The following is a 13,698-nucleotide window of genomic DNA, read 5'->3' as shown; positions in this document are numbered from 1 at the left end:
GTATAAGAATATTAAATAAAATGTAATAGCTTTTGTGTTTAATATTTTTTTGCTTTTAAAGTAGCACTAGACCATCCCAGAAGTGCTGCCTTTTGGATTATCACACATGAGCAGCTCATGGTGCAAAATTATTACTCACTTGGGAAAAATTAGATGGTGTACTGGTTGTGCCATGGTCTACAGCTAAGAGCCACAGAGTCTAAGTTGAACAGCTCTTGTCCAGAATCCATAGCACTGAAAATTGCCTAGATTTCAGATCTTTTTGGGTTTGGGATATTTGGATCTGTATAATGAGGTGTCAGGAGAGGGGACCCGGTTTTAGACAGAGTTCACTCCTGTTTGACATGCTCATGTCCACATGGCCTGCATGTTGTTTTATGGGATATTTTTATTAGTGTATTCGGCAGTGCATAATAAATACATTTGTTGTGGTGAATTGGGACATACAAAAAAAAAGTAGCACTGGATTTTTAAATTGTAAATGTTACCCCCTTCTCTTTTTTGTATTCTGGACTTTGGAAACACCAGCAGCTTACACCTTTTTCTCAAATCCAGTACAGCACTCTCAAGGATAAATCATCAAGAATTTCATCATTAGTATGTTGTGCATGACTTTTTGTTAGGACTTGAGTTTTACTGTATTAATACCTGCCAATGCTAATCATAGATTATGACTTTCATGTTTTTGTGTGACTAATAATTGTGGCATAATCTATCAATAATAAATTTTTCCTTTAGAATTTCATGTTCAGATGAAATGATTTGCTCCCTTATTTAAAATCGATACTAATACTTTCCTTCCCTCTCCTTTTCCCTCTCCCTTCCCTCCCCTTACTCCCTCTTTGTTCCTCTCCTTCCTTCTCTTCTGTGTGTACTGGGCACTAGACCCAGGAGAGCACCTCAGGCATGTGAGACAAGTATTCTACCACTGAGCTACACCCTGGTCCTTTTTTAGTTCCATTTTGAGGCAGGTTCTTGTTAAATTGCCCAGGCTGGCTTTGGGTTTTCCATCCTCCTGCCTCACTTTCCAGAGTAGCTGGAATTACAGGCATGTGCCACTGTGCCTGGCTTCTAACAGTGTTTTTGATACGTATTGAACTACAGTAGCACAGGCTTGTGTTTGTGTCACAAGCTAACAGACGTGAAATGGTTAAGCAGAAAATATCCAGGAGTGATAAGTGACGCTTGACATCAGTGATATCCAACCATTTTTGCTAATTTGATGTGCCGTATTAGCTAAGAAGGTTAAGTTATAGCTTGTTTTTCTTGGGTTAATGTATCAGGCTGCATTTCTAGACATGTTCATATGTCTAGAATGTTCACAGGTCTGTTACGTTTGGCTATTAAAAGATTGAGTACATATAATGCATTTTCATTTTAGGTAAGCAGTATATACCTAGGTTGCATTTATTGTTTACCCTGATCTATTTAGTAACATCACTGTTCTTTTTTTTTTTTTAATTTTCTTTTTTGGTACCAGGAATTGAACTTAGGGCCTCACACTTGCCAGGCAGGTGCTCTGCTACATCCCTGGCCCAACATTACTGTTATTTACCCCCTTCTGTACATTTCTGTCTGGATTTGTTGGAAAAGTTATGTATTTAAACAGTCTTGTCTTCAGAGAACCCTTGTATACGTCATAATTTAGTAATACTGCTCTGTGATAGGCAAACCATACCACTTCGTTTTCTACCCAAGTAGCACATGATGTGAAGCCACTAACTTGGGTTAAGAGTACTATGTTGGGCAACTAAATGTTTTATTCCTTGTGCTCAATCTTGTTTTTGTTGATCCAGAAGATTGCTTTTGGCTTTTAGGTAAGAAGATAATAGAAGGAGGAGACTCTTCGTCATATATAGTTAATGAAGAAGATAGAGGGACTCAGTGAGGTGTGGAGTGAAGGTCTCCACATACTGCCTGGCTGTAAATCCTAATTAAGTTTTCTGTACCTGGCTAGACACTAAGCTAGGTGCTGGGCAAAAGGGGAGGTGAGGAGGGATGATGTGTAGAGAAGCCACATATCTTAGCTATTAAAGTGCAAGGAATCATTTATTAACAGATGGAAAATAGATGGCATGTAGATTGCTCTGTGTCTTATCCTGACTTTGGTGTGCATTAATTTTAGATGAATTTTATTATTTTAACACCTTCACTATGCTTTCATTAAAGTTAACTTACAATATTTACTTCCAGAATCATTCTCACAGTCAATCTTATGGAATGAAGAAGAGATCTTTTGGTTCTCATAAAGACCTACTGGTTAGTTCTGCTGTGTGTGTCATTTAATAATTTTGTGATTAGGTAATTTATGAGTTATGACTGTTTTGATATGCACCTAAGACATTGTTGAACCTTTATAAGGTGCTGAAACATGGTATGTTAGAACCTTATTAAAGCAATTTTATTTTTATTCATAAGATCTAATGGCAAATTAACAAATCCTAATTCTAAGGGGTAGAGTTAGGTTGGTTAGTAAGTTAATCACAAGAAGCTCATTAAGGGAGTATTTTCATTTATGAACTGTCCTTTGGAATATACCTCAAGAATAGTTTTTGTGAAGATTCATCCTTGTTTTAAGACCTCTGAATTGATTTAGTTTGATGTTATAGGCAATACCAGTGTTAAGTAGCTTTCATTCTCAAAATTTGTTCTTTGGGAACTGAAATAATTTTTATGTGAAGTATGTAATGGCAGAGTTCTCATACTAGCTTACATAACATTCTTTAACCTATAATATAAGTAAACTATAAAAGTAATTAATATACTCTCCCTTCTAATCACCTTGCTAAACATTTCTGTAGGAGAAAAATGTTGATAGAATACTTTCTTGGGGTATTAGGAACACCTCATTCCTATTATACTACCATAAGACTTGCAAAAGACGTATAGTCCCAAGCTCCCTGTTAATTCAAGAGTCCCATGAGCTGGGCGTGTGGCGCACACCTATAATCCCAGCACTTGGGAAGCTGAGGCAGGAGGATCCTTGCGAGTTCGAGACCAGCCTGGGCTACAAAGTGAGCTCAAGGCCATCCTGAACTGCATAGACCCTGTCTCAAAAAGACACCCCCCCCCAAATAAAAAGATTCCCATGGGAGTGAGGGGTTGGGGGTTTGGGAGAAGTTGGCTGGTGGAAAAGCCTGGGAAGGAAAAATGTAATGGAAGGAAGATGAGCCAGAGGCCTTGGCAGTTTCTGTATTGAGAGCTATGGGCAGTGATGAACCTTAGTGCCTGGTTGAGAATCTCAGTGGAGAGTAACCTAGGAAGGCAGGCCCAGGAGTTGTAGAGATGGGGTGGTAGTAGAGTGTCCTTGATTGCAAGGTTGGTAGTGAAGAAAGAAGGCTTTTAAGTCAGAGATTGTATACATTTACTTAATACTGGGTAAAAACGATGGCTAGAGAAGTTGGAAAGGGAATTTTATGGATAATTTTACTCTTTCAAGTAATCACATTATATAAAATTGACTTATTTTTACAGGGTATTGGAAATGAATCTGTTATAGATACTTTAGACCAAACCATATTTAGTGTGTGCTCCTTTTTTCTCTTTGTCCCTCCTTTCCTCTCTTGTAAGTTAATTTCATCAGTTTATTTTGACAAGTAATAGGAGTAGGAGATGTTGGCCTCAAATAGCTAGTCATTTCTGTGGTTTTGCCAGATGGATTATAAAAATAGTAATTATTCAGCTGTTCTAGAATTTTCAAGGACATTCTTAAGTATGAAATGAGAATAAATTATTTACATTTGTCTACTGGTTTATTCTCTTGTTTTTAAAGTAATAAAGTAGGCTGGGGATATAGCTCAGTTGCACATCATCTGCCTGGCCAATGCAAGGTTCTGAGTTCGATTTCTGGTACCAAAATAAAAATAATGAAGTATTAGTAATGACTTGTTTGGAAACATTTACATTTTAATACTCTTCTGATAGACTTGAAATAATTATTACATTGACCTTAATATAATCAATCCAGCATTTTAGAAGGCATTGTTTTAAAGAAGGAAATTTGGCAATATCACATTTTGCCTTTATGTGTTCAGATTTTATCTGTGTTGTTACGTCAGCAACATTTAATCTAGGAAAATGTGTTTCATTTTTCTTTTTGCAGAGTGGCCTCTACTTTGATCAGAGGAACTATAGCTGTCTTAAACATAGCAAACCTACCTCTCCATACTACATTCGGGTCTGTCTAAAGTTTTTTGCCTTCATGTATTTTATCCACATTTAACACATTTCTAATCCCCTATTTTGCACTTTGACATTATTGTAACTAATAGACAAATGGCTGTGTACATACCAGTTTTTGGTCTTTGAATTCATATAGTCCCTGTGAGTGTGCCTTTTAATGAAACTAATGAATCAATAGGCACTAATATATTTCATAAGATGCGTGCCCTTTAAAAAAGTTTACACATGGAAATACAAACTGTGTAAGAGATGGGAAGAATGTAATTGTTGGTTTAATATTAGACTCTCTTGTTTGTCTTTAAAACACTTAAGATATCATACCTTTAAAACCTATATTCAGCGTATGGCACAGAGTCATTTAGAATAATTCAGGGCTGGGGGTGTGGCTCCATGGAGAGCACTGGCCTAGCATGTGTGAGGCCCTGCGTTCAAACCTCAGAACTTGGAGGGTGGTGGTGGTGGTGGTGGTAACCTGTAAAACATGCACACATAATTTTAGTACTCTTATTTTCTATGTCTGATTAGGTTTGGTGAAAAAGATGTGAAAATTATGTTCTCAGATGACATCAGGAAATGATATTTTATTCCTTTAAAAAACACACTGGGGACCAAGAGATGAACGGATGGGGAGAAGGAGAGAGAAAGGGAAGGCAAATGAATTAAGATGTGTTATGTACAAGTGCCAACACCCCACAATGAATGTAATCATTGTGTACTGCAACGTGTACTAACAAAAATTTAAAAAAAATTTGAAAAGCCATGCTGTTTCAGTACATGGATTCATTGTGACTGGTACAGTATATCTGATTAAACTAAAGCAGTTTGTCCACAGTTTGTTTTGACATAACAGTTTTTTAAACTGTTTGGCAAAGAGTATTTGTGGCTGTAACTCAGCTCTGTGTCCCAGTAACCAGTCTAAACCCATTAGAAATTTGTCATGGCATCAGTGAAAATACGATAAGAACTGCTAGGAAGTGGAACGTGGTTGCCATTTGCCACACTCTCAGTGCTGTGGCCCTCTTTTCCCTAATGTTTTCTTAGGTTCTCATCTCATATCCTAACAATAATATTCAAAGGCCCATAGGACTTAGATGCATCTATAGAAAACTATATCATATGATTTTCATTCTTATTCCTTACAATTACTTTAAAAAGTTTCTAATAACATGTTTCTTAGTGCATGTGTTTCTAAACTAGTTTAAACAGGCAGGAAGCACTAATGAATTATGGAATATAAAACTATAAGCTTCTTGCTGTCAAGATACCAAGACCAAATTTTGTTTTTGCTTATTTATTTTGCTTTGTCTTTCTTTCTTAGCAGTCTTCTTCCCTCTACAGTGACCCTTTGGCGACATCTAAGAGTAAAAGGGTTAGTACTTTCTGTAGACTATGTTGCCTTTAGAATTATTAGTTGCTTTTCTTCAGATTTAATAATGCATTTTTTTCATAGGCTTCTCCTACTCCACATTCTGGGCTGCTGAGAAGTACTAGTTTGGTTTGTATTTTCCTGTTCTGCTGTGTGTAGTGCTCTGGGGCCACAGTCGTGGTGCTTTGTGTTTTAAAAGCTTTCCTCCATAGTAGTCAAGGAGGCTTTGGTGCCATGTATATTGCAAAATGTGCTGTCAGTGCTTAGAATATAAAAAACTTCAGGGCATTAAGAATAGGGATATTCCTCTTACAGAAGTAGACACTGCTGACTGTTGGTTAGAATATGTTTCCTACAAAGAAGTAGATTTGCATGGGTCCCACCACACATACTTTTGAAAGATGGCTGCCCATGAAAGGGATGTCCTGTTTTTCTTTGGGACAGCTGTGACCTTGACCATGTTAATCTGTATTTTAATAAAGCAAGCTGACTAGAAAGCTAACACAGTAGTTCTGTGTAATATGCAAGTTGTTACTTGGTTGCTTTTAAGCTGTTGTTATATTGTGACCTGTACTAGTGGACTGGGACGCTGAGATTTTATTACTTAATTTTAATGTGACAATCGGCAGGATGTTCTCTGACCCGTTTGTTTTTCTGCTGTTTTCTTTTTTGAGAGAATAAAGTAATCTTAGTTCTCTTAGTTTTGTAATGTGATGATGAAAGACAAGTACTATAACCAGTGGTGCTATTATAATGAAATATGAGTTTAAGCTATGAGACTGATTCAGCAATTTGTGCATACAGAAGAATGTTACTACCTTCAGTCTTCATTCCTCAAAACTTTTGGAACTGATTACTTCAGAAGAAAATTATTTTTCCAAATAGCCTGATACTAAATAGATAAATGGCATTTCTTTTGTTCTTTAGGCATCTTTATACAGTGGTGGATTATATAACCCTTATGGTTCTCGAACTGTAAGTCTGTATGGGGAAGTTGTGAGGAGGGGGATGATATGGGAGGGCACAGATTACTTACAAAGAAAAAGTTATTTAATCAATTGTAATTACAACATGTGATTTATTCACTCAACTAACCAGTTGTGACTCTTACTCAAACTTTGTGAAAGAACCTGCTTGAAATCATGGCTTAAGTATGAGGGGAGTCAGTGGAGAAACCTTTTGTTGCTCAGTAGCTTTTCCTGAAGAGGTCTGAGCAGCTTTTCTTAGGGCAACACTGTTCTCTCCTCTAGGAGGGCTGGTGGATCCTCAGAGTGGGAGTAGGTTTGAGTTCCAGACCACAGAATTACCTTCACCCTGGGAATAGGGGTCAGGTTAGACCTGTGGTCACTAATGTATTCCCAAAAGAAAAAGGAGTTGCTCACTATTGTAAAGCTTTTCTTCTTGGAAACTTTATAGCCATCTGAATACAGTTATTACTCATCAAGAACAAGTTCAGCCCGAAGCAGTCCTGTGGTGAGCTGTCTAGTTTCTTTGCATGCTATATATAGGAACTTTTGGTGTGTCATTAATCTGTATGCACTGGTTAGAATATTGGGGATGTGTTGTGTTTCACTCTTGTGCATGGATTATGGTATTCCCTCAGTATACAAAATCAAGTACAGTACTAATTAATTGATAGTTTATGTTTGAATGTGACTCAGCACAGAGTTTTTGTTGTTGGTTTTTGTTTTTTTGAGACAGGGTCTCACTCTGTAGTCCAGGCTGGCCTTGAACTCACTGTGTATCCCAGGCTGGCCTCAAACCCACAGGGATCCTCCTGCCTCAGCCTGCAAGTGTTGGGATTACAGACATGTGCTACCATACCCAGCAGCACATAATTTCTTAAACCAGTCTGGAATCGTCACCACTAGAAAAATTTCAAGTTTTTATATTTAGTTGTTATTTGTGTGAAATTTCTTCTGTTTTTAGCAGTAGTATCTACTCATTGTTGAGTTGGCTGCCATGTTTTCCCTGTCTTCCTACATGTAGCCATTTCACTTGCCTACTAACACTTTTGTAATGGGGTAGAAGGAGAAGAAATAGGGCTGGGGATTTAGCTCAGTGGCACAGCGCCTGCCTGGCAAGCACGAGGTCGTGAGTTCAATTCCCGGTACCAGAAAAAAAAAAAAAAAAAAAAAAAAAAGAAGGAGAAGAAATAAAACAAACCAAGTTTTAAAAATCGTTGAGTAGAAAACAAAATAGTGACAGTTCTAATTGCGTAGTCTTTCTAGAATGTTAAAATTTTTTTTTAGTTTATAAAAATAACATAAATTAAGGAAAATCCAAGGTAAATGCCTCTATACCAATCCTCAGATGGAACCTCTTTTCCTTTCAGAGTGTTTTTATATATGAGTACTTCTTATTTTTAACATAAGCATTGCTTCCCCTTGTCTTCTTAAAGTATTTTTCTGTATCTGTTCATACAGAATTGTTTCATCTTCTTTTCACATTAATTTTTTTTTAACAAGCCATGTCCCTTACTTTTTCCATTTAATTGCTCTAGAGGTAGTTTCCTACTAGCGCAATCTTTATAATGGCAATATATTATTCCCTAAGTACACAGGTATGCATTTCGTTTTTTATTTTTACCGTTTTTCGTGGGGGGGTACTGCAATTTGAATTCACAACCTTGCGCTTGCCAAGTGTGCACTGTGCCACTGAGCTATAACCCCGGCTCTAGCTATGCATTTTGAAAACCATTTCCCAGTCAGTGTTTATTTAGGTTGTAAATATTTGCTACTATAGATAATTGTGTGGTGAACTTTTCTTTTTAGACAGGGTCTCTCTATGTAGTCCAAGCTGGCCTGGAACTCATGGCAGTGCTCTTGCCACAGACTTCTGAGTGCTGGGGTTACAGGCATGTGCCACCATACCTGCCTATGTGTCACACAAATTGTATATCACAAAATGATGGGGTAAAAGAAGATAAATTTTAATTATGATATATTACCATATTGACAACCAAAAAAACCAGTACTAATTTGCATTCCCAAAGGCAAATGATGACTTTAAGACTACTTTGTTATCTTTAATAATGTCACAACTGGAGAATTATTAAAATAATTTCTTAATGATCATCAGAGATTACTTTGTAAAGTGGAATAGATGATTTATATGAGCTTTTTTACATTTATGATTGGTTCAGTTCTGCTATTTCCAAGTGGCAATTTTCATTAAAAATTTTTTTTTTTTTGTTTTTTTTTCTGGTACCAGGAATCGAACTCACGACCTCGTGCTTGCTAGGCAGGGCGCTGTGCCGCTGAGCTAAATCCCCAGCCCCAAGTGGCAATTTTTAAAAATACCAATCCTATATTTAAAAAAAGATTTCATGGGGATGTTTAAGGATATAAAAGCTTTTTCACACACAAGGAGGAAGCTAACTTTTAACCTACCATATAATAAAATTCTACTTGGCATTTTGGGTTTGGTAACATTTTTAAGTCCCAGATGTGGTGGGCCCTTAAAACAGATTTGATAATACGTTTTCAGTCAAGTACAAGACCATGTCTCGTGAATGGCCTAGATCCTGCTTTGTTGCAGCTTAGGTTCAGTTACTGTCTGAATGATACCAGAATGGTTTCCTAGTGATGTCAGAATGGGGATTACACTGTACATGCTGAAGATGGGCCTTCTGTGGGGGAAGCAGGAGGAAGGCTTGCCATGTGGGGTAACACTAGAAGCATGTCCAGTTAGTTGCACAGGAATGAATAAAGGCAAATAAGAATCAACACTTCAGTGTTCCTGCTGGTAGGAAGTTCTGTCTTTGATATATATTTTTTCATTTAAAAATATATTTTTTTCTTTCCCAAACTGAAAAATGAAGTATATTTATTGACCCCTCATAGGATCACATAGGGACTAGAGGTTGAAAAGATATGATATCCCTAGCCAGTTTTGGCTAGTTCATTCAGGCTTCCCACTTTGTTTAACTTAAAGAAAATTTTACTTTCTTCCTTTTACTTTTTGGAAATACCTTTTTTTTCCTCTTTTTTTTTTAAGGATAGCTCATTATGTTGTGCCTTGTAACAGGTTTTTTACTTAATGGCATGCACTAGATTATGTCAGTTATGATGCTTATAGAGTGTGTGCATGCTTCTTAAAACCTTTCCTAATGTGCTTAAAATCAAGTAAGACTATAGTGAAGTTGAATCTTTTTCATTATCTGCATTTAATATCTATAGTTTATCAGCGATGACAACGTGAGCATTGTGTCTTCTGATCGTGCCAGTGGTGGGCAAAGGGACAGTGTGGTGAGCATGGTTTGTATGTAAACAAATATAATGACTTAGGTGACAATAGTGTGTGATCATGTGAAATCTATTGGAAAGTAAAATTTATATTTGACAAAAGTGAGTGCTTCTTTACATTAATTTATGTGAATAATTTGTCTTATGTCATATTTTTGAGAATGCACGCTCTCATGTCTCATACGTATGAAGTCATTGGAGTTTTTACTTTTCTGAAGTGAATAAATGCTTCTATCATTGTAAACTCATAAGTATGGATTACAAATGACATAGCTTTATCACTTTTTCTCTGTTGTATTTTAAGCTTAACTAGTGCTTATCTGTCTGAGACCTATGAACTTTTTTAAATGAGTTACTGAAGGGAAAATTAGGAAAGTCTACTCTCAGACATTCATCTAATGAATAATTGTAGAGATAACAAATAGCTATTAAAATACAAATAGTAGAATTTCAGGTTGTTCTTTTTCTAAAAAAGGGCATGAGAAAGATTTATTAGAGGAAAATATGGAATGCACTCAACAGTGGGGTGTGAGTGCTCAAAGAGATGAGGCACCAATTTATTTTATGAAGCTGGGAATTTATTATAGAGAGTTGATGGCATTTTTGTTACATTTAAGGAACTGATTTTGTGATTACACTGTTGAGGACTGTGAGTGAGCTTGACGCTAGAATAAAGAACCCTAAAGAGGCTATAATTCTTTAAGAAAAATATGAAGTATTTAGTATGTCTTGTTATGTGAAAGATTGTACACTCAAGAGTTTTCGTACAGGAAGGAAACACTAAATGTTTGTGAGATTTGGTGCCAAAAATTCATCTCATTACAGCATTTGTTGTCCCTTCACCAGCCTGTCGGTGCTCATGTTCACAGATGAATATGATGCCTGGTCTTGCTTCCACTTCTGCATATAAGTTGTGTGAATGGCAGTTTCTTTATATTTACACTGGAGATGTGTCTTCGTAGATAGGCTTAACGTATGGGTTAAATGAATTACTATATGGAAACTATCAAAATTCTGAGATGGTAGGTGCTAATAAATATTAGTATATATGAATTCAAGTTGTGTTACTAATACTGTAAATAAAAATATCATTGCTTGGCTGTGTTAGCCCTTAGCAGAACTTGTTAATGTTAAGCCTATTTTGTTTTTGTGGATGGGTTTCTGTATTCCTTTACTGAAGAAGAGTTTTGAAGCAAAGTAAATGTCCAGCTGAGTAAGGAATAGTTGAGTGAGGTAAAAATAATTTATTAATTAAAAGTTTATTGTGTGCGTGTTATATTTGTGACAGTTGTGTTAAGTGGTAGGAATAGTGTGGTAAACCAGAATGGATTTCTTAAGCGATAGAAAATAAACTTGTAAAGAAAGGAACAAAAAAGAAATCCCAGGGACTGTGAAGAAGAAATTCAGGTGATGTGATAGTGAACATTGAAGGGTGGGTATGTATGTGGGTGACTCTTTGGATGCAGTGGTCAGACAGGGCTTCTCTGAAGAATTGATTCCTGAGCTCAGATCTGAAATATAGTCACCAGCTGTGGAAGAGCTGGAACTAGAACCAGTGCCAGAGCTAAAAGTGGGAAAAGAACTAGATGACTTTGGGGGAATTGAAAAGAGCTAGTGTTGTTCCTTTCCTTAATTATTTTGCCCTACATGTCTTGGTTTTGGGGTATATAAAAAAGTGGAAATTAGAGAAAAGGTGCAGTAAACAGCCAAAGATACTTTATATACTTCATTATATGTAAACATTTATGCTTACCAGATATCTATAATAAATTGTAAATTTTCTGAACTGTGGTAGAGGTTTTTTATAGATACTGTGCAAGAATGGAATGCCTCTATTGAGAAAGTCAGGTGTCTTAATTTACTGGCTAAGGGGAGATTTGCTCTCCCTTAGGCAGTAAATGATCTCTGTAGCATAGAATTGTAGTTAAGATGAATAAAAGAAATTAAGGGAGTTGTGAGTTTGTTTCTGAATCACTTTACTTTTCTGATTGTAGAAATTTCTTTTTCATTCTGTGATCTTTTATCGTATACCAAAATGAAAAGAACTTTTCCCCTGTTGGCCAATGTTCTGATTTTTTTCTTCCCTTTTTAATTGTTAAAGTATCTCATTTTTTCTGACTGAAAGGTTTCTGCTGCTGATTATTTTAGTCGCACCAGTCGTAGGGGAAGCATTGTCTCTGATGTGGATGACGTCAGTATCCCAGATTTGACCAGTGTGAGTGTATTGCATGGAGTGATTATACTGTTTCAGGCTTGTGATTAACAGATAACACAGGAGCTATTTTAAAATTAGGAACTTAATTTTCCGGCTAGGAAATATTTAATGGAACATAGACACAAATACAATTGTTTTGGAATATATTTACTAACGTGTCCTTTTCCATCATGGAACCCCATTAGCAGCTTCAGTAGTTATGAGTGTTTTGCTGATTTTGTTTCATCTGTTTCTTCCTCTTTCCCTTCTTTTTTTCTGAATTGTTTTAGAGCACATCTCACACCTCATGTCATTTCTTGATATTTAGTTTAGTGTGCATCTCAAACAGATTTTTTTCTAACCTATGTTATTTTCATAGTGAAATAAATTAATTCCTTAATACCATCTAATACTGTTTTCAGATATTCCTGATTGATCTTAGGTTTATTCGTCTTTTGTTTTTGGTGAATCTATAAGGTGATAGATAGGCTTTAAAAGCTGAATACTGGGGGCTGGAGATTTAGCTCAGCGGCACAGCACCTGCCTGGCAAGTGCAAGGTTGTGAGTTCAATTCCCTGTACTGGAAAAAAAACAAAACAAAACAAAAAATAAAAGTTGAATATTAAAATACACTACTTAGTAAAGCATAAATAATTTGTAATAATTGGGAAGAGTCTAAATAGATTTTAAACACTTGGATTACAGCATTGCTTTGAAAAAGTGTGCCAGTCTATTGGTTTCATACTCACTGGGACCTCAGTTGTGAATAGACTGTCAGTAGAGATACCTTGGGGCATTTGTCTTAATAAAGGAACCCCAGTCAAAATCTCCCTGCTGGCTTCATTTTTATGACGCCTCATCTCTGTTACTGGCATAAGTTTTTCCCATGGACAAACACTGTCCTAATTGTCAAGCACGTTGGAAGGGAGAAGGTATCATTTTTTTCTGAAAAAGTTAAGACATTTTTAAATAAAGAGATTCCTGGTTTTTTTTTTGTTTGTTTCGTTTTTTTCCGGTACCGGAAATCGAACTCACGACCTTGCCCTTGCCAGGCAGGTGCTGTGCCCCGCTGAGCTAAATCCCCAGCCCCAAGATTCCTGGTTATAATCAACACTTTTCTCATTATATAAAATAGCTATTTCTGAACTATTTTTATCCTAGAAAATAATTTTGTTTTTGCTGTCTGTTGCTGAGGCTGGGTTTGAAGTTGTGATCTTCCTGCTTTAGCCCCTCCAGTAGCTAGGATTACAGGTGTGTGCCACTATGCCTGGTATTGAAATTTTATAGAAGTACAGAGGCTTGAACTTAGGGGCTTGCTCATGCTAGGCAAGTGCTATATGATGGAGCTATATGCCAGCTCTTTTTGTTTTGAGACAGGGTCTCACTTAGTTGTCGAGGCTCTAGAACTTGCAGTCCTCCTCCTTTAGCTTTCCACATAGCTGTGATAATAGGTGCACCACCATGCAAGCTGAAAATAGTTTTAAGTGTGATCCTTAAGTATTTCAGATACTTGATTCTCAAATCTTGATGTGCAGCAGTATCAGCCTTGCCATGGGTTGAATTGTAATTCTCACTGCATATAAAGTTAGGAGACTGACTTAACTAGTCTTTCCTTTGAGGTATGTTACTTTGGCTTCATAACTATTTTTCCGTAAGTATAGACAATTAAATTTATTGTGTATATTTTTTCTTTTAAAAACTTTGTTTCT

At 36.4% G+C, this 13,698-nt stretch overlaps 1 protein-coding gene across 13 annotated transcripts in view; it reads left to right on the top strand.

The window, feature by feature from the left end:
- Positions 1 to 13,698, top strand: part of Lrrfip2 (leucine rich repeat (in FLII) interacting protein 2) — a 128,648-nt gene that overhangs the window by 70,578 nt on the left and 44,372 nt on the right. For 3 of the 13 annotated variants that reach the window (XM_013513688.1, XM_013513685.1, XM_013513686.1), the window contains 9 exons: positions 529 to 597; positions 2,194 to 2,259; positions 4,103 to 4,177; positions 5,501 to 5,551; positions 5,633 to 5,677; positions 6,476 to 6,523; positions 6,965 to 7,021; positions 9,730 to 9,798; positions 11,921 to 12,010. The exons of 3 other annotated variants lie outside the window; for them this stretch is intronic. In XM_013513688.1, the coding sequence (XP_013369142.1) occupies positions 529 to 597; positions 2,194 to 2,259; positions 4,103 to 4,177; positions 5,501 to 5,551; positions 5,633 to 5,677; positions 6,476 to 6,523; positions 6,965 to 7,021; positions 9,730 to 9,798; positions 11,921 to 12,010 (570 nt within the window). The remainder of the gene's footprint in view (positions 1 to 528; positions 598 to 2,193; positions 2,260 to 4,102; positions 4,178 to 5,500; positions 5,552 to 5,632; positions 5,678 to 6,475; positions 6,524 to 6,964; positions 7,022 to 9,729; positions 9,799 to 11,920; positions 12,011 to 13,698) is intronic. 7 more of the 13 variants (XM_013513682.1, XM_013513687.1, XM_005383693.2 and 4 more) reach the window with 5 other exon arrangements.

Source organism: Chinchilla lanigera, unplaced genomic scaffold (genome assembly GCF_000276665.1).
Source record: "Chinchilla lanigera isolate Chin_1 unplaced genomic scaffold, ChiLan1.0 scaffold00020, whole genome shotgun sequence".
In the NCBI taxonomy this organism is placed as follows: Eukaryota; Metazoa; Chordata; class Mammalia; order Rodentia; family Chinchillidae; genus Chinchilla; species Chinchilla lanigera.
This window is presented reverse-complemented; position numbering and strand designations above follow the sequence as displayed.